Source organism: Oryctolagus cuniculus, chromosome 19 (genome assembly GCF_964237555.1).
Source record: "Oryctolagus cuniculus chromosome 19, mOryCun1.1, whole genome shotgun sequence".
NCBI lineage: Eukaryota > Metazoa > Chordata > Mammalia > Lagomorpha > Leporidae > Oryctolagus > Oryctolagus cuniculus.
Genome location: NC_091450.1, coordinates 15,878,563 through 15,899,484, shown reverse-complemented (window position 1 = coordinate 15,899,484; position 20,922 = coordinate 15,878,563). Strand labels below are relative to the sequence as shown.

General features: G+C 51.6%; 1 protein-coding gene across 1 annotated transcript in view; it reads right to left on the bottom strand.

Annotated features, from left to right (window-relative positions):
• The window catches only part of COG7 (component of oligomeric golgi complex 7), a 68,529-nt gene that overhangs the window by 7,524 nt on the left and 40,083 nt on the right, over positions 1-20,922 (bottom strand). The window contains exons 10-15 of the mRNA XM_002711845.5: positions 20,771-20,887; positions 18,493-18,558; positions 12,352-12,538; positions 10,417-10,557; positions 4,647-4,730; positions 2,372-2,486 (exon numbers count right to left, since the gene is read on the bottom strand). Coding sequence (XP_002711891.5) covers positions 2,372-2,486; positions 4,647-4,730; positions 10,417-10,557; positions 12,352-12,538; positions 18,493-18,558; positions 20,771-20,887 — 710 coding nt within the window. The remainder of the gene's footprint in view (positions 1-2,371; positions 2,487-4,646; positions 4,731-10,416; positions 10,558-12,351; positions 12,539-18,492; positions 18,559-20,770; positions 20,888-20,922) is intronic.

The window sequence follows — 20,922 nt, the reverse complement described above, 5'->3', positions numbered from 1 at the left end:
CCTGAGTCGTTCCTTCTCACATCTGTATTCACACCAGTTCTTCAAACGGAATCACACCACAGCTATGTGCCTCACACCTACTACGCATCTTTCCTAGTCACTAAATGTTCTTTTAAAAAAAAAAAAAGATTTATTTCTTTGAAAGGCAGAGTTATAAAGAGAGAGAGAGAGAGACAAAGAGATCGTCCATCCACTGGTTCACTCCTCAAATGGTCCCCCTGGCCAGGACTGGGTCAGGCCAAAGCCAGGAGCAAGGAGCTTCATTTGGGTCTCCCACGTGGATGCAGAGGCCTAAGGACTTGAGCCGTCCTCTACTGCTTTCCCAGGCGCATTAGCAGGCAGCTGGATCAGAAGCGGGGCAGCTGGGACTCAAGCCAGCGTCCACATGGGATGCTGGTGTTGCATCAGCGGCTTTACCCACTGCGCCACAGCTGTGGTTCCACTGAATATTCTTTGTATCATTGTAACAGCTGTCCAACATGTCGCTATATGGATATTCTGATTTTGTTTAATAATATCTTTTAGATGTAACAATATCTACAGTTTCTCACATTTTCTCCAATGTTTTGCTTTTATAAACAACGTTGGGGTGAACATTTATAGAGTTACATTCATGATTATTTTATTAATGTGGCTATCTACCAGCAAGCTCCTGACCTAAAAGGTGTGTGTAGCTTTAAGGCTCCTGATCTTACGTCAAGAACCCTGACAAATCCAAATGTACAATCAAGTTGTATCCTGCATGCTTGCCAACATTATGTGTCAACATTCACACACACACACACACACGCACACACACACACACATGCACACACAGTCCGAGAGGTTATCAAATGGTATATATTTTCATTTGCAGTGATTAGAGGATTAATGAAGTTAAATGTGTCTTCCTATGTTTTTAGGCTATTTGAATGCCTTTGTGTAACTGAATTATTTTCCTGTGGGATGTTTGCCTTTTTCTTACAATGTCTGCAAGACATTTTATAAGACAAGAGCACTTGTATTCACCACCGCTGGTCATGTATGTTGCTGTTTCTTCCAGGTTATCACCTGCCTTTCAGTATTTTGACGGCTTCTTCCATTTTAAAGTGTCTTCCCTGCCCTACCCTTCACTGTTTATCAGTATTCGAACATATTTTAGTTTAGCGAGCTTCACATTTTAAACTTGAGCTACAAATAGTATTCTTCCAAAAAATAATATCCTGAGTATCCTTCTCTGATCCTAAGAAACAGATGGAGCTTTTATTTGTACCACTTCTACAAATGGCACTGACAGCAATGTCTACTCTCCGCTAATGTGTAGGTTAAGTCAAGTATCCCAATCCGAGTCCTCGTTGATTCTCCCCAACTGTTCCTTTCGATCTGCCTACGGGAGGGGGAGGGGGTTTTCTCCACACCAGTGTGCATCTGGAGCCTCAGGTGTCTGGCAGGTCCTCTCGTGCATCTCGGCGCTGTGTGCACCGTGACGGGCGCCTGGCCATCACAGGCTCCCCCTGCAACGTTGGCAGCATCAAAGGATCACTCAGATCCCACTGACTATCTTCTGATTTGAACTGCACTTCATTGATCAGTCATGCAGTTGTGTTGCGTTCTCCGTATCTGGATTTGTGTGGGAAACCTTCCAGCAACCCTTGACCTGTAACCTTGTGATGCACGTGGTTACTCCTTCTGTTCCTCTTACTAAGTGATGATTTTTTTTTTTTTTTTTTTTTTTTGCTACCTTTCAGCGGAGGACTTACACAGCCCAGTGTACTAGCAATCAAGATGATTCTTGCTCGGCAAGCATATGGTCCCTGTTCAGATCTGTCAGGCCCAGAGAACAAGAACAAGGAAATATTTAACTTATTGTATGTTTGCCTTGTCAGCTGAGAGATTCAGAAGCCTTGGGGAGCTGGGGGCAAGGGACAGCCAGAGGCAGCTGGACAAGAAATGCCACTTCTCTACTGAACAGCTGATGCTTGACCTAACAAGGAAACCCATTCTTGGAAGGTGTCACTTTTCACCTCGCGGGGCCCCCTGGGTGCTCGGGGGGACCCTGCCCTGTGAGTTCACTTCCACCACCACTGAGTGGAGGTGCTGGGCCCTCTGCTCACTGCCTCCCCACTGAGGGACTCTGGAGCTCCCTGAAGGAGCCGCTGCCCCCCAGGGATGCTCTGCATATGGTGAAACAAGGCCAGGCCGGTCCTTTCTCTAATCCAGCCTGGCCAGAATTCTGAGGGTGCAATGGGTGGGCCCTAGCCTCCCTCCACCCCTAGTTCTCGTGAGCAATGCAGGCGTGCTGAAGGGCGAGGGTCCTGACATGAGCACCCAAATCCTGCCTTGTGCGCACAGCTCCTGGAGGAGCAGGGGTGGCGCCCTGGTCCTTGCTCACCTTGCTCGGGGGGAAACGGAAGCTTTCCGGCGTGCAGGGCCAGCTCCAAGGCAGAGTCCTCCTGGGTCACGAACGGCTCAAGGTTCAGGGGCAGAGACATGATGTACTGCCCGATCTGAAACAAAAGGAAGTGCTTTTAGCCCGAGACTGATGCACACAGGCCGTTACCTCACGTGGCCCCACCTGCAAAGGCACAAACTCCAGAGACACAAAACTGCCAGGCCTGGGCAGCCCCAGGTCTGACCTTGCCAGTGTGTGCTAATGCTGAGGCCAAAAAAGTATCAGTGGTAGGGGCTGGCACGGTGGCATAGGAGGTTAAGCCTCCACCTGTGACGGCAGCATCCCATATGGGCACCAGTTTGACTCCCAGCTGCTCCACTTCGATCCAGTTCCCTGCTAATGTGCCTGGGAAAGCAGCAGAAGGTGGCCCAAGTCTTTGGGCCCCAACATCCACGTGGGAGACTCAGATGAAGCTCCTGGCTCCTAGCTTTGGCCTGGCCAAGTCTCAGCCATTGTAGCCATTTGGGGGTTGAACCAGTGAATGGAAGATCTCTCTCTCTCTCCCTCTTTCTGTAATTCTGCCTTTCAAATAAATTTTCAAAAAAATTTTTTTTAATTAATAATTTCTTTTTTTTAAAGATTTATTTATTTGAAAGTCACAGTTACACAGAGTGAGGAAAGGCAGAGAGAGAGAGAGAAAGAGAGAGAGAGAGAGAGAGAGGTCTTCCATCCGATGGTTTAATCCCCAGATGGCCGCAACGGCCGGAGCTGTGCTAATCCAAAGCCAGGAGCCAGGAGCCAAGGACCCAGGCCATGTTCTACTGCTTTCCTAGGCCATAGAAGGCAGCTGGATCAGAAGTGGGGCAGCCAGGTCTCGAACCGGTGCCCATATGGGATGCTGGCGCTTTAGGCCAGGGCATTAACCCGCTGCGCCATAGTGCTGGCATCCCATATGGGAGCCGGTTCAGGTCCTGGCTGCTCCACTTCTGATCCAGCTCTCTGCTATGGCCTGAGAAAGCAGTAGAAGATGGCCCAACTCCTCGGGTCCATACACCCATGTGGGAGACCCAGATGAAGCTTCTGGCATCAGACCGGCCCAGCTCCGGCCACTGAGGCTATTTGGGGAATGGGTCAGAAGACCTCTCTCTGCCTCTGCCTCTCTGTAACTCCACCTTTCAAATAAATAAATAAATAAATCTTTTAAAAAAAATCAATAGTAGTTTGTAAATTATACCAGAGTACATCAAAAAGTTCACAGAAAATGTGTATCATGAAAAAACTAGGCAAGAGATTTAAAAATATTTCGTACCCAAATAAATTTCTTTTAATTCCATTTTCCATAATCTTTTTGAAGTCAGATAAGTTGTCATGTGCCTACTCTGAGTGAAAGACTATACTAAGCAAATGAAAGAAAAAGAAATTCCAATTTAATTTCCTGTAACTGGCTGGATACCTGATTAGAGGGAGCTCAAGCTAATAACTTTCTGGCAGCACTGTGGGCCGTGGGATGTTTAGCCCGACCACAGCCAGGGCACAGTAAGTGGAAACGGGGCTGGATCACCTCGGAGCTCTCGGGTCTGGGCAGACTTTGGAGTCTGCATTAACTTCTGGCCTCCACACCGGGAGAGGGCTCTGCTCCCGGGTACATGTGCATGGAGCCACACTGAGAAGACCCTATTCTGACTTTGGCTGATAGAGTTAAGTATCCATGAGATGAACGTTATGGAAGAAGCACCCGGCTCCTGGCTTTGGATCTGCGCAGCTCTGGCCATTGCGGCCATTTGGGGAGTGAAACAACGGAGGGAAGACCTCTCTCTCTGTTTCTCCCTCTCACTGTCTGTAACTCTACCTCTCAAATAAATAAATAAATAAATAAATATTTTTTACAAAAATTCCCTGATAGCTCCACAACGGAGGCACACAGGGCTTGGGTTCTCGGGTGAAGGCACAAGGCAGACGACACCGTGTGAGATTTCAGAGCCTGGCACTCAGGGGCACCCGCTGGAAGGAATGCAAGGAAAGGCCACGCGCAGGTGGTCCGGGAGACTCAGTTCCCAGGGGTGCTGGGAAGGCAGGAAGGCCTCCACAGGGCTCACTCTGTTCTCCTTAACCAGCGATACTCTCTAACCCACAATTTCTTCTAGGAGATCCGTTTGCTGCTGTGTAGCTAAACATGAAAGCACTCAGCACAGAGCCTGGAACGCTGTAGCCCTAGAACCTCAAAGTGCGGTCTGAAACTCTACGGCCACCCTGGAGAGCACCGAGCAGCCCTTACGTTGCTGATGTACTCGAGAGGCGTGAGGCTGAAGGCGGGCAGGTCGTCCGTGAGGGTTTCTCCGATGCCAGCTGTGTTCCAGCTCTGGGGAGGGAAGCAGAGGCGGCGGTCACCACCACAGCACCCAGGCAGCCTGGGGGGTGTCATGGGGGCGGGACTTCCTGTGAAAACGCACGACACAGCGGCTGCCCTGCCAAGGCTGCCCTCCGAACCACCCCCGCTCAGCACCCAGGCACTTCTCTTCCGATCTTCTGAAGCCTACAGAGAAAGGACTGTTTCCTTGTTTCTGCACTCCTGCAGATCCCTAAAACAGGAACCCCACCTCCTCTGAACTACAGGGTAGGAACGCATGCCTTTTGTTTATCTCGCTGAGGATGCGAAATGAGACAGGATTCTTGGTCTGAGTTTCTCCACCTGCTGGAACCAGGGTACAAAGGGGCTGACCCGGGCAGCCTCACTCACCCTGGGCCTCCAGCCCTTGGAGGACAGCAGGAGCAGGAGCCCTGCAGGCACCACAGGGAACACACTTGAGCCCCTTCTGCTGGGGGCACCGACGTCTCCTACATTCAAAGCTGCTGACTTATTCCTCCCTGCCACCTGGATCCACTTCTCAACGGAACCTGTAAGCCCTGGCAGCTGTCCCTCTGTCCGAGGTGAGCCCCAGCACCAGTGTGAGCTTCCTGAGAGATGAAGTCAGGTGTCCTGGGGCCTCCTCAGCTCTCTGCACGCACTTAGCTATGTCAGCAGCACACCCGTGTTTACGTGTTTACGGACTTCAGCTCTGCACACCTCTGCGTGCAAATCTCGCTTCCTGATTCCCACCCAAGCCCCCTCTAAAGCCAGCCTGAGGAACAAGGCCCTGTCTGGCAGAACTCCGTGAGGGACTCCTGCAGCCGGGCTGGGGCTGCTCTCTAAGGCTGCCTGATGTCGGATCCAGTTGCTTGATCCTTTAAGTCGCCTTCTGGGATGCGGAGCCCGAGCGAGCTGGGCAGGCTTGGCCCTACTCCCCAGCACCATGCCCTGCCCTGACTGGCAGTTTCCCAGACTCCTTGTTCATGCTTGAGCATCCTCTTTCAGGTGAAAACATCCTTCCTATTCTCCCATCAGTTCGCAGCCCACCGGGAAGGAACACTCCAACCAGCCTCATTCACCAATACGAACCCAGGTTGCACAGCGCCTCACGCTTGGCTTTGCAGAGAGGAGACCGAGAAAAGTAAACTACTTGGGGGCAGCGAGCCCCCGGCCTGCATCCCCCCACCAACCGTCATGCCCCCTGCCCTCCACGCCTGCACACATGCAGGCTTCCACACGCCAGATTGTACCCAGGAGACATTGAGAGAGCAAGAGCTCAAGATGATGAGAAAGGGGCTGGCTACAGTCACCTGAAATAAGCCTGGGAGGGGCCAGGGCTGTGGAGTAGCAGGTAAAGCTGCTGCCTCTGATGCCGGCATCCCATAAGGGCGTCAGTTCAGGTCTGGCTGCTCTGCTTCTGATCTAGTTTCCTGCTAATGCTCTTGGGAAAGCAGCGGAGGATGGCCCAAGTCCTTGGGCCCCAGCACCCACGTGGGAGGCCTGGATGAAGTGCCTGGCTTCAGCCTGGCCCAGCACTGGCTATTGAAGCCATCTGGGGAGTTTACCCGTGGATAGATCTCTCTCTCTCCCTCTCTCTCTAACTCTGACATTCAAATAATCTTTGGGGAAAAAAAAAAAAAAGACTGGAGAGACTGGAGTAAGGCTCAGCTCTGAACATAAGGCTAAGAAGAGGCTTTACAGGGGCTGGCACTGTGGCACAGTAGGTTAATCCTCTGCCTGCAGTGTGGGAATCCCATATGGACACCAGTTCTAGTCCCGGCTGCTCCACTTCCAATCCAGCTCTCTGCTGTGGCCTGGGAAGGCAGCAGAATATGGTCCAAGTCCAGGGCCCTGCACCCAACATGGGAGACCTGGAAGAAGCTCCTGGCTCCTGGCTTTGGATTGGCTCAGCTCTGGCCATTGTGGTCATTTGGGGAATGAACCAGCGGATGGAAGACCTTTCTCTCTGTCTTTCCCTCTCACTGTATATAACTCTACCCCTCAAAATAAATAAAAAAAATATTTAAAAAAGAAAAGGCTTTACAGTCAACAAATGAATTACAAGGGCAAAAAAAGAGAGAAAGGGTGAGGGAGGGGAAATACGGTGTTCAAGAGAGACGCAGAAGGCAGGTCAATCGCAACGTGCAGGATCCTGGATCCTGGCTCAGTGAAAACGCATCAGGACACTCCTAAGACGCCTGAAAATGTTATCGCTCACCGAGGATCAGGCGGGATTTGTTTCCTTATTTTAGGGGTGGTTACGGTGTTGGGATCCTTATGTTAGATATGGGAGGTATGAAAGGGGATGGCCAGGAGGTGATGGCCGTTGAAGCAGGGATGAGTTTACAGAGTTCCTCCTCCTCTTCTCTCTCCTCGTGTGCGTGTACGCGAATTTCCCCCGGTAAAACGTTTGCAAATACAGACTAATCAGCCTGGCCCTGGGGACGCGGGGGAGAAAGGGACTCGGAGCAGTGCTCTGTGAAGATGCAGGCCATGGCTCTGGCTGGGACCAGGGATGCAGAGCAGAGGCGAGGGTCAGAATCCATCCAGGGATGATGAGAACCTGAGCTGGGGCAGGGTCGGGGGGACACCGAGAACGGGAAGGAACCGGACTCCTGGTGGTTTGTAGGCAGAGGGGCAGTGGGCGCGCCCCAGCGGTGGCAGGCAGGGAAGCTGAGTGGTGGCCTGAGCAGTGGTTCTCAGGAGACCAGCAGCAAGGTCAGGAGCAGGGCAGGAGCGAGTGCAGAACAGCATCTCCCCGCCCACCCAGTGGACGGGCGCTGTGGGCTGAGGGCCCTGGGAAAGGCCCAGGCAGGAGGCCAGGCCCCAAGGAGCAGGAGGCGTGGAAGGGCAGCCAGGGGAGCAGCCTCAGGCAGGGAGGCGAGCTGGAGTGGCAACAGGGAAACACCAAAGAACACTTCATAATCGCTCAATGCGCACTGAGAATGGCCTTCAAACGGGCTTTTCTCTTCATCTGTCACCAGGCAATATCGGCAAATGTCAATAGCCCGTTTTGAAACTGAATATGGTGTTGGTTTATCGTCTCATGTTATAAAAGGGCAATATGATTTACCAGCAAATGTTAAACACAAGCATTTCTTGAGCCGGGTTCAATTTCCAAATCCTTCAGCCCCAAGTGTTTGCCTTTGCATTGTGAGCTTGTGTGCTGGCTGCCCTCCCTGCCCCCCACCAAGAGCTGCCCCTAATCTCCAAAGCGGCCCAGGTCCATTCCCAGGGGCCCTCGGGTCAGGGTGTGGCTGGGGGAGCTGAGAAGGGGAGATCCCAGCCACCAAGAACTGAGTCATAGCTGTGAACCTGGGATGCAGGTGCAATGCAGGTGCAACAAAGGACAGGTGGGAGGCACTGAGGAGGTGCGTGTCCTAAGCTTGGACAAAATTAAAATAATAACAGCAATTAACTCTGGTGTACAACAGAGGAAATGCCAAGGCCTTCCCCTTTCAGAGCAGGTGAGTCAGCTGTCAATGTCCAGGGCAGAGAGCAAGGACCCTGCTCTCTTCATTGTTTTTAAAATGGAGACCCTTGGGAGCTACTATTTTCTGGAGTGAAGAAACAGTATCTCAAGTTTAATAACCCTTTTTCATTTTATTTCGTCTCTCTTTTGTTCTAAAAATTCCAATAAAACTTACATTGTGTACATTTTTTAAAAATAGCATGCATAGGGGCCGGTGTTGTGGCCTCAACTGGGGTGCCACCATCCTCTATCAAAGTGTGCGTTTGAGTCCTGACCACACTGCTTGGAAACTGAATTGGAATTCAGTTTGTTGCTAATGCACCTGGGAAGGCGGCAGATGATGGACCAAGTACTTGGGCCCCTGCCATCCATGTGGGAGGCCAGGATGGAGTTCTGGACTCCTGGGTTCAGTATGGCCCAGACCTGGCTGTTGTGGCCATTTGGGAGTGAACCAGTAGATAGATAATCTCTCTGTCGCTCCCTCTCTACGTTGCTCACTTTCAGATAAATAAATCTTTTTTAAAAGGGAAAGAAATTAAAAAGAAAATAGCATGTGGGGCCAGCGATGTGGCACAGGAGGTTAAGCCACTGCCTGCAAGAACACCATCCCATGTGAGTGCTGGTTGGGATCCCAGCTGCCCTGCTTCTGATCCAGCTCCCTGCTTACGTGCCCGAGAAGGCAGAAGATGGCCCAAGTGCTTGGGCCCCTGAGAGACCTGTACAGAGATCCTGGCCCAGGGTTCAGCCTGGCCCAGCCCTGGCTGTTGGCAGCCGTATGAGGAGTGAACCAGAGGAGGGAAGATCTCTGTCTCTCTGTAACTCTGCCTTTCAAATAAATAGAATAAAACTTTAAAAAATCACAAGTGTGACACAGTTACATTGTTCCCTGCGTACCTACCTGTCTATTGATGCCCATTTAGCTTTTAGCCAGTGTTTGAGTGGGTGGGAGGCAATGACTAGATGGCTGGACACCAAATGTTTACATTGTTTGCTTCTAGATGGGGGTTTTTGAAGGGATTTATTACATTTTTTCTGTACTGAATTGCTTGAGTTTCTGAAAATGAATAAATATAATTTTTTGTTGAAAAAAATCAACTAAATCATTTATCTTAAAAAATGAAAATCACAGAGAGGAAGAAGATGGTCACTTGTTAAGCATCCACTGTGTGGCTGGTGCCATGCTAAATTCCACCTTACACAAAATCTCACCAACCTACGTGAGGAGGGACATCGTATCCCCACTGTACAGAGGAGGAGAGGGAGGGCTACAGGGCGAGGCCACAGCTCCCCTCCACTGTCACCCTCCCTCTCCATGCAGAAATGCAAAAATCTGATGGGAGTAGATATCATAACATTCCGCACAGAAAAAGCACAGAGAATGGAAATCAGGGGCAGAAAGAACCTCGGAGTTGTTATTTAAACTTTCAGAGTCAGGTTATGGATGGAGAGTCGGAGACCCAGAGCGGGGAGGAGACTTGACCTCAGCGGCACAGTGGCCCTTGACCCCCAGCCTAGTGGGCTTCCTGCGGGACAGCAGATAGCAAAGTGCTTCTTGGTTCCCAAAGGCCTGTAACTGGATCTTTCCCCAAAGACTATCTTCCCCCACATGGAAACCAAGTGCACTTGAGAAGTCCCACCTGGTAGTCCCCCCAAAACAAAGAGAGCGGCGAGATCCAGACCAGGGGGACAAAGCAGGCAGAGCCAGCCTTCAAAAACAATCCGCACAGCTGTGGAAGGGACGCAACGAGGGTGCAGGGCAAGGAAGGGGAGATGACGCTGCAGCAGCCAAACAGAAAAGGCATCAAGGAAAGAAAGCAGCAGAAGCCGTGAAAGCCCCCCTCGGAAACACGTGACCAGATCTGATCCGGCGCTCTCCGGAGTCGAGTCCCAGAACCAACTCTGGCCGGAAAACTGTGCAATCGCAGCAGACCATCAGCTCCTCTGACCCGGCCCGGCCCCTGCAGAGCCACACCATCTCCCCCACCTCCCCCAGAAAGGCCCAGAACACAGTAATAATCCTAACAGCCCGGGAATAAAACATCTGATTAACTGCAATTGAGATAAGACGTTGGAGTTGAAAGGACCAACTGCCCCTTTCCAGCCTAGGGGAGTGAAGGCGAAGCCCTCAACGCTCTTGGGGCAGGGAAGGTTAAGCTTTAAGGAACACGCTGGAGAAGGAGGCGGCCCCTGGCCTGGGCCGGGGCGGGGGAGGCGGCGGGCACTCACGTCCATCTTGGGAATGAGCAGCAGCTGCTGTTTGATGCGCAGGAAAACGGAATCGAAAGCCAGCTGGTGCGCCTGCTGGTTGAGCCGGGTCAGGGCTGTGCGAGGGGCGGCCAGCAGGTTGTGATTGCTGGACCCTTTTTCCTAAGACAAGAAAATGCAAAAGGCAGTTTGTTAGGCCCTGAATCCAACCCAGGTATCGGCTGGGTACAGTCTGAAAGCTCGGAGGGAGAGGACAGCGGCTCCCAGACACGCTGCAGTGCAGCCGCGCAGGTGCGCGAGCTCCAGCCCCAGAACCTCTGCGACACGGTCCACTGCGGCGGGCACCCAGGACTCTGTTTCTAATTCACTCTCCCAGGAGCTTCTGAGGCTCATGGACCACCAGGGAGGAAGGGGTAGGGGGTGAGAAGCTTCAGGATAAACAAGAGTGATGGGCAGAGCCCTGGTTGCCAGGGAGGTCAGGTCAGTTACACTTGGCTGACAGCCAGAGTAGGCACAGCCCGTGTGAGTCCCAAGGAATGCCAAACAGCCTGAGAAAACATGGAGATGGAAAATGTAACCTTAGTTTTGCTATTATAAATGAACTGATTACCACAGGCATAAATCAGATAAGCAATAAAGATAAACAGAGTTGTTTTAACTTGATCACAGAGGCATGGATGAACAGGTTTACAGAACTGATTTAAGTAGTGTGTTTGTCAAGTTCAAATGTAGCCAGTTGGAGAGCCAAGGTGCAGAGAGAAGGGGAGACCCAGGAGGGCAACGCTGGACCCTCAGACAGCCCAGCCGCCTCGTGCGGTTCACCCCAGAGCTCTAGGCCCTGGGAAAGTTTAGGTTGCATTTGTGGTGTGGAAGCAACAAAGTCCCCTCTCCCTTTGCCAACAAAGTGTGGGGGGGGGTCGTCAAACCAGACCAGGCTGGTAGGGGACGCCGTGGAAAGGGTACCCACGGCCCTCTCACCACCCTGGGGCCATTCCATTTGCATGGTTCGTTCCATTTGTTGGGAACTTCTGGCTCTAGAGCTCTCAGGTTCCAAAGCTCAAAGTCAAACACGGTTTTATGGGAGACAAACTAAGATTTAAAGAAAAAACTAGGAGGGAACTCTCATGGCCAAGTCCTCACACTTCCATGCGAGGAACTTGCACTTGGGGAGGCTCCCCATCTCTATTCACCTCCTCCTCCCCTGCGTATGTAAAGAGCAGCGACTTCGCTACAGCCTCGCTGGAGTTCCCTCCCATGGCTTCTGCCTACCCACACATAGTACCTGTCTGGCCCGTCTCTGTCACTGGGTAAAGGGGGACCGAACAGCTCCGCCTGTCCTCTTGACAAGTTCAACTCTGGAGTGAATACAGCAAACTCCTCTCGCCACAGTTCTAAAGCACCATTCTCCAACCTGGCTTTTATCAGCAATAAAGATCCATCCATCCAACTCTTCGATCCATTCCTCAGTGGGCTTCAACCCAGTTTTGTTGATTAGCTCCTTAAAACTCTGACACAGGGGCTGGTGTTATGGCGTAGCAGATAGAGCTGCCGTCTGCAACACTGGCATCCCACATGGGCACCCTGGCTGCTCCGCTTCCGATGCAGCTCTCTGCTGTGGCCTGGGAAAGCAGTGGAAGGTGGCCCAATGCTTGGGCCCCTGCACCCACGTGGGAGGCCTGGAAGAAGCTCCTGGCTTCAGTCTGGCGCAGCCCTGGCTGTTGTGGCCATTTGGGGAGTGAGCCAGCAGATAGAAGATCTCTCTCTATATAGCTCTGCCTTTCAAATAAACATGTATCTTAAAAACAAAGCAAACAAACAGACAAAAGCCCCGACACAGATGAGACAGGAAGAGGTGGCACGGCACAGCTCGGGGCCCCCACGCAGAGCCAGGAAGCCTGGGTCAGTAACAAGGAAACTGAGTTCGCTGGCCGGCGAGCCACCCGTCTCGTCTCACACCTTGAGAGTATAAAGTATCTCCATCAAGCTGGCGTATTCAGCAGGGTTGTCTTTCTGCAGGTAATTATATTCTTGCCAGGGGTTCTTGGCAGAGCTCTTCTTGTCCGCCAGGATGCTCTCCTGAAAGCCGGCCAGGCTCCGAGGGCTGTAGGAGTCAGAGAGATACTTCCCAGCAGTCGACAGAATCCTGTAAGGAAAGCGATGACCATTAGGCCCTGAGCTGTCCGGAAGAAGCTTCCTGTTAGGAACGGTCGGCAGATTGCCCCCGGACTAAATCCTAGGACAGCTCCATGAGGCGGCCAGAATTAGCATCCAGCTGATAAGGCAATGGAGCTGTCCATTATCATTTAGGAGGGGGCTGGACCTCGGATGCACAAGAAAAGCCGGATGCTTTTCTCTCCTTCGTAAGGCTCATGCCACCTTCCGCACAAGACAGCCAACACAGGGCAAGTCTCGGTTTACCACCATCTGGGGCCCGTGTACTTTCCACGTAGACCCGGATGGGCATCACGGGGTGCGACAGGCAAATGCCTTGGGGAGCCACAGGTGCTGCCATCGCCCAGAGCACTGGGCAGGGTGGCAGACTCGCTGGCCCCTGCAGAGGTGACAGCTGCTCACCCCACACCTGTCCATGGACGCGCCTGTCCCCCACGGTGAGCTAGTGTGGCCGCAGCGTCCACTGCAACTATGGAGTTCACTTTTGTGGTTTAGGAGCTGCCGGGGGATCTGCTGAGAGAAGCTGGCGCCTTCCGACTTTGTTCAGAGGGAAAAGTGCCTGAGCAGGCTCTGCAGGAGAGTCAGTACGCTAGGACGGCCCGGGAACCTCCGCTTCTAGCAAAGAGGACCTCCAGGATGCTCAAACCCCCAGCTCTGTGCTATCATTCGTCCTACACACTTCAAGGCGAACAGAGACATTTACGCATGGGAACTTCAAAACATTCGTGGAAAATGGAATTACAAGATAAGTCTATTTTGGTGTTAAGAATAACTGAAGCCTGGACATAGTTTTTTCATAATATGCATTTCCACGAACTCCCTGAAGACCCCAGTAATATATTCCCACTGTGGCTAATTCCCTAGCCCCTCCTTGACGGATTTCTTATGAAGACACTGCTTTGGACACGGGAGATTTTAGATTGCATTCACTCAGAATAGATCCTCTGAGTTTGTCAAGCAAGCCCTGAACTTGCAGATAAATCCTGGGGCAAGGACCTTCTGGGGAATCACTGCCAGCACAGGCAGCCGCCTGCCTCTGCCATTAAGGTCAAGTTGGTTTGTCCCGTCCTTAAGCCGACAGGTAATTTGGGTTGGGCCTTTTGTCTGCCAAACAATGGCCTGTCCCTGCCATGGCCCCATTTCCAGCCTCCCGGCTTGGTCACAGCAGCCTTCCACTGGCCTCCCGTCCTTCCACGGTCCACTATGCTGGTCCTCCTCGAGGTCAGAGCAAGCTTTTCAAAAGCCAACTCTGATTTTGTCTTCTTCCCAGAGAGTCCTCAGTTGCCTGGGGTAAGTGCCCAGGCCTCGCACCCAGGGCCCTCTGTTGCCAGAGCCCTCCTATCTATCTACTCGGCCAGCCACCTCCTGCCTCCAGCCCTGCTCACACACTCCCTCCACCACCGCCCCTCTGTGTGCCTGGGGAAATCCTACTTCCTCGGGGTTTGGCTCCTGGGTCTAGTATCGTGGCGCAGTGAGCTAAGCTGCCACCTGCAACGCAGGCATCCCATATCAGAGCACCAGTTCTAGTTCTGGCTGCTCCACTTCCAATCCAGCTCCCTGCTAATGAGCCTGGGAAAGCAGAGGAAGATGGCCCAAGAGACTGGGCCCCTGCACCCATGTGGGAGACCCAGATGGAGCACTAGGCTCCTGGCTTTGGCCTGGCCCAGCCTCAGCCCCAGCCCCATCCATTGTGGCTATTTGTAGAGTGAACCAGCAAATCAAAGAGTGCTTGCTCTCTCTCGCTCCCGCTCTCTCTCTCCCTTTCAAATTGGTTAATTCATTTTAAAAAAGAGATCGACCCCAAGGCTTTTCCTCTGCCACCCTTTCCAAGTGCTCTCAGTCTTCGTTCTCATCAGCCTCTTGCCTCTGCTATGCATGGCTTATACGTTCTCTCATTTCTCCCACCGGATGGTCAGGACAAAACACAGAGCGTTCTTCATCCTGGGAGTCCTAACACCCAGCACAGTGCCTGGCACCTGGCAGGTGCCCAGTAACTGCGGACCACAGGTGACCCAGGATCCGGTGCCCAGGAGTTGAGAGTTAAGTTTGCCTGGCCGTCCCCAGGAAGTCTGCTCTCCTTTGCAGGGTTACTGCAGCAGGTGTTTCGGTATTGGGTAGCCCACGGGGAACTGACCTCACAGCAGGCCGAAGACAAGCAGGTGCGTCAGGAATACTTTAAGTAATGAAGAATGTAGTTTAAATGTCAGAATAAATATGACTCCAACCCAAAGAACCAATGGCGTGTTTTGCCTGGCCCCCCTCTTCAACCAGACCCTGCTAGGTGACCTAGCCTTTAGCACAGGATACCCGACTTCCTGATACTGGCCAGTATTGTGAACTACACCTTGCTGAAATGAGTATTTGATTTCTTCTTCAAAGAAACCCTTTCTCGTCATTGTAATGGGCTCTAGGCTGGTTTGGGGATATCGGGTTATTAAACACAATCCTTGCTCTCAAGAGGCTCAGAGATGAACGAGGGAGTCCGAGGTGCTAACGTGCTAACTGCTGCGCTGGCCGAACCGGTAAGTACACACACAGGAGGGAGTGTTACCCGTCCATCCTGTGCCTCAAGCCAGCTCCTCTTCCAGGCAAGTCATTACCCACTCCTCAGTCCGGGAGACTTGTACATTGACACTGCATTCCCAACTGAACTGCCCCACTAAGACCCGTGATGCTCCTCCACCGACAATGAGGTGACATCCCATAAACCCACCCCACGCTGAAAGCACAGTAGGTCAAAGAGCTCTAAATCTGCCTAACCTGCTGACCACCCCAGCTTAGCATGCTGCAGAGTCTGGGGGCTGCAGCTGCTGCCGCCCTGCAACACAAAAGAGCACTGCATGTTACTAGCCTGGGAAAAAAATCAGACCTGCTTTCCTGAACCCTTAAGTCACAAGATGACCCCCTTGCCCAAAACAGGGAATCTAGGGGCCAGCAATGTGCAGAGTGTGGTACACGTATAGGCACCAGTTCATGTCCTGGCTGCTCCCCTTTCAATGTAGCTCTCTGCTATGGCCTGGGAAAGCAGTAGAAGATGGCCCAAGTCCTCGGGCACCTGCACCCACGTGGGAGACCTGGAGGAGGTTCCTGGCTCCTGGCTTCAGATGGGCGCAGCTCTGGCTGTTGAGGCCATCTGGGGAGTGAACCAGCAGATGGAAGACCTCTCTGTCTCTGCTTCTCTCTCTCTGTAACTATGCCTCTCAAATAAATAAATAAAATCTTTTTGAAAAGAGCCTGATGGTCAACGTCAACTTTTCGTCAAAGCAGCCTGCAGAGTCTCGTGCCATCACCTCTGCCGCCGGTGGGGAGTGGTCCCTAGCAGGAGTCTGGGTTCTGCAGGTGAGATTGACAGGGAGATAAGATAAGCTTTACAGGCAGCTGCCACACATGTGCTAGGCAGCCTCACAGGTGGGAACACGGATGGTGACTGTTCCTTCCCAGGATGATGTCACCCTTTACAGAGTCTCCCTTGGATACACCCAGGCTGCTCTCATCTTGTGCCAAAGTTCAGGCCGGGCTTTCAGCCTCTCTGGGCTGCACTCAGGTAGCCAGGTTCATCCTTTCCCCACTCACCTTCCTAACCTGATTCCTCCTTACTCTCTGGGATGTCAAACTCACCTTCGACAAAAGATGAAGGAAAACCCAATATCCTGATTTGGGAAGATGTCTGAGACGAACACACATGGCTAGGGGCACTAAGACACTTATCTGTGAGAAAGGACAGCCTGGGGTGACACTCTCACATGCTGGGCAACGCGGGGGATGACAAGGTGTCACTCATGGTCTCTCAGACATGGATATTTTGGCAAATAGTTTTTTTGCTTTTGCCTAAACTGCTATTTCCTATGCCAGAGTCTACATTTCGAAGTTCCTCTTTCTGTAAAAATGTGAATTAGAAGAACACCTGGCCGGCGCCGTGGCTCACTAGGCTAATCCCCTGCCTGCGGCACCGGCACCCCGGGTTCTAGTCCCGGTCGGGGCGCCGGTTCTGTCCTGGTTGCTCCTCTCCCAGGCCAGCTCTGCTGTGGCCTGGGAGTGCAGTGGAGGATGGCCCAAGTGCTTGGGCCCTGCACCCACATGGGAGACCAGGAGGAAGCACCTGGCTCCTAGCTTCGGATCGGTACAGTGCACCGGCCGTGGCGGCCATTTGGGGAGTGAACCAACGGAAGGAAGACCTTTCTCCTCTCTGTCTCTCTCTCTCACTGTCCACTTTGCCTGTCCAAAAAAAAAAAAAAAAAAAAAAGAATACCTACCTCTTCAGCACTGGCAGGGTTAATGGTTAATTCACGTAAAGTCCTTACTGTCAAAGCTCAATGAATATTACAGGGCAGGAGATGGTTAACAATGTTCTTTCTGGAGAGAAGACACTTTTAGGATGAGTAGATTTGCACTTTTACTTTGTACACTTATGAACTGTTTTGATTTTTACAATGAACAGCTACCGTGACTAAGAAGATAAGGGGTGGGCATTTGGCTGGGCGGCTAGGAAGAAGGGTAAGACGCCTGCATCCCGTGTGGGAACACCGAGATTACACAACGGGCTGCAGCTCCTGGCTCTGGCTGCCTGCTAACGTGCACCCTGGAGGCAAGTGAGGGACGGCACGGCTAACTGGGTCCCTGCCGCCCACATGGAGACCAGGATGGAGTTTGGGGCTCCTGGGCTCAGCCTGGCCCAGGCCTGGCTGTTGTGGACATTTGGGGAGTGACGATGAACCATGTGCCTTTCTTTTAGACATGAGAGTGCTAAACCTTCAGCGACAGGAGTCCTCCGTGACCACTCTGCCTCAGACTCCTCTCGGAGTGAGCGTGAGTGCATGCACGGGCTGCTGCTGGGGCCACTTGCTGCGTTTATATTATTTACACACATTCCAGCCTCTGCCTGTGGTGCTCTGGGTTGTAGTCACTCAAGGAAGTCACATTACTTCTGTGCTGGGCCGTGCTGGACTCAGGGACAGCGAGAGCTGCTCCCGTCCTGCCCTGCGGCAAGGCCTTCCCACAAGGAAAACCACGAGAAACGCAGCCCAGGAAGGCAAAGGAAGGCAGAAGTTGCTAGAAGCAACAGCCAGCATGGAGCACAGGCTCCGAGGCCAGTCCGACTGCCTTCCACAGCAGCTCGCCCCGACCTCCCACTCAGGCTTCCTTTCGCTTTGTACCATTCTCCAATGTCCCACCTCCCTGGGGTTACGTTACAATCATCTGGGAAGGAGAGGGGAGGCCTGCAGCCAACCCCTCCCACAGCTGCAGGGAGCAGAGGTCTCCCCTCCACCCCTGAGAACACAGATGTCAGCTCAGGGACGCCAAGGGAATGAGAGAGGGAGCTGCAAGAAGAGAAGAAAGCAGCTTGGGACGCTAGACCTCTGCTGGGAAAATCAGTCTGGGCGGAGCCACCTCAACGCAACGTACCAGAAGAGAAAGGGGACACAATAGACCCTTCCTAGGCCAGACCCCAGACACTCGCCTTCGCTCACACATGCCTCCCTCTGCACAGGATTCCGCTGCGGAACCTGGAAGACAGGCTGTCTGGGTCAAAGTTGATTCTGTGCACTGACCCCGAGGACCTAACCTCCACTTGTGACACTGTTCCTATGGGGAAATTTATTTTCAGCCCCAATAACTGACTTACAAACAAGCAGCAGGAACCCAGCCCATTTGTAATTTGGAGACAACGCGTACTGTTTCCTTGTTTAGACTGAAACTCCTATCTGCAACCAAAATCGTGTACCAGGGAGGACAGAGCCTTGCCCTTGTTAGGTGCCCAATAAATGTTTAATGATGACAATAATGACACCTTGTATCTAGGTACAGACAGTTCTCGGGCCCTGTGGCTTTCAGGTTTGCCCATATGCTGTCCCTGCTGTACTGTGTCCTGGATGGAGTTCCTCCCACCCAGAACCCCAGGGGCTGGACCACAGAGGGCAAACCTACCTGTTTGCTAGCTGCTGCTCAAAGTCCCCACACTGCCGCAAGAGCTCTCCACAGGTGGCTATTATCCTAGACAAAGCAGAACACACTTCAAGTTCAAGTATCTGGAATGCCAACATTTACAGGACAAACATTGTCTCATTCATAAAAATTCTAACTATTTGTTCCCTTTGGTGGTGTAGTGTTCTGGGAAAGCAGTCATGTTTCCCTCACTAGTAACTAATGTGAAAGGGAAATGCTGGTCCCTTCTGATAACCTCTCTCCAACCACCACCTCAAGTGATTTTACATTTCCAAAATACTGGGTGCTTTTTTTTTTCCAAAGGGGGTGGGGGGGGGGTGTCAAAAAACTTTGTGTCTAAAATTTTAAATCAAAGTTTACCATTTAGTGTTTGGCAGATGCCTGCTGTTTGCAAAGTCTGTTCAACTGCTTTGTTATGAGAAGTGTATCTTTCCCTAAAAGGCAGATGAAGATTAATCCACTTGTTTCTCAGGGTAGATGTGCATGATCCTCATATCTGTATTTGATAATCCTTTCAAGTTAATTTTATGCCAGGCCTCAAACTCCAGCTACTGAGTCTTTCAACACCAAATTCATAATGTCAGGACAAATCCAAGGATTAAAGACATCTTAAGTCTGGTTAACTTTTAACTCTGGCAAAAAGGGCCTATCATCACTAGGGTATCTAGGCATTCCATCATCAGAAAGGTTTATGAGAAGGGAAAGTGTTCCGCCCCTTCAGGTACAACAGGACAAACTGTGTGCAGTGTTTTCCAGAACAGCACGGCAGCACAGCTCAGAGACACAGCAGCGTGCAGACACTGGATTCATCAGAGCAATGCAAGGCCAGGACACGGCCACCAGGTGACGGCCCTAAACGGCCCTGGGTGGTCCTGCACCTGCCCTGATGGCCTCCGGTGGGGCTGGATCTGCTCTGGCCTAGGCCACTGTGTTGAGAACTACTGTGTCACAGGTACCTCTGCACGTATCATGTAGGCCAGGGGTGAGGCAGGAAACACAGGGGGTGAACACGCCAGGGAAAGAGCAGTTTCTGTCTTGATAACGTGCACCCATAGGAACGGCTCCCAGGGAAAGAAAGCTGCAGAGTGCCTTGGGTTCTGCTGTTAGACCCCTCTGGAGTGGGGAGAACCACAGCACAGCAGGGAAGGCATGCCTAGGCGGCTGGGGACCTCAGTGGCCAACCCCAGGAGATGCAACTTTTTAGACAACATTGGAAAATTGTATGATGCTAAATGGCTTTTAACTGTTGGCAGCTACTCCAAAATTTCCTTAATGCTAGGATCAAACAAAAAGATGTCTATAGGTCAGATCTGAGCCGGGTCAGCAGTCTGTACTCTGTAGCTGGCTATGTCAAGGGTCAAACCTTCTCAGGCCACTGCTGACCACACTCTTCCCAGGCCCTCAGGTCCCAAGGCTGTCCCACAATCTGGCCATGACAACCACTACAGAAGGTCACCTAAGCGCCTTTCACTGAACTCTTGGCGTGGTCCTTTCCAGGCTAAACAGTAGCTTTACCGTTTAGTACCAATATTCTTAGAGCCATCAGCTGAGCATTTTCTAAAATATAAGTGCTGAGTGATTGTAGGTGTGCAAAAACCATAGACTCTGACGGGTAAAAAAAAAAAAACTCACATCAAACATAAAATACTGAAGCCATTAAAGGGAATTAGGCGTGCATCAAGAATTTTTTAAAATATTTTAAGAGCTAAAGGAATCTTTTTTTGTTTTTTGCTGTTGTTGCTGGTGGTGGTTGACTTTTTTTTTTCTGTTTTAATTTATTTAATTTATTTTTTATTTTCAGAGTCTCGAGTGCTTGCAATGGAAGGATGGGCCCTGTGGAGCAGTGGTTAGGAGGCCACTTGGGATACGCACATCTCATTGCAGTGTCTGGTGTGAGTCCCAGCTCCTCTGCTCTGACTCCAGCTTCTTGCTAACGCACACCCCGGAGAGCAGCAGGTAATGGATCAAGTGCTTGGGTCTCTGCTACCCATGCGGGAGACCCAGATTCAGTTCTGCATCCCTGATGTAGGTGGGCTCTTGCAGGCATTTGGGGAATAAGCCAGAGAACAGACGATCTCTATCTACCTATGTATCTGTTTCTCTGCCTTTACAAATGAAATCAAAATGAATAATTTTTAAAAGGTAGTTGGAAGAAAAAACCATGCACTCCTTGCAAACCATTTATCCTTTTCGTGTACCAAATTCTGTATGTTTACGCTTACTACATTAGAGACGCGCTTATATTACAGGCCGACTTTACCTAACAGAGTTCTGGAAAGCTGTCCAGTCTTCCTGAAAGAGCGAGTTGGCAGGAATGTCATCCAGCTTGCACTTCTTTCGTATTGACTGGAGCGTACTGGCGAAATCAGACACGTACCTGTGGGGAGGGGAAAACAACACGGAGACCCTCAT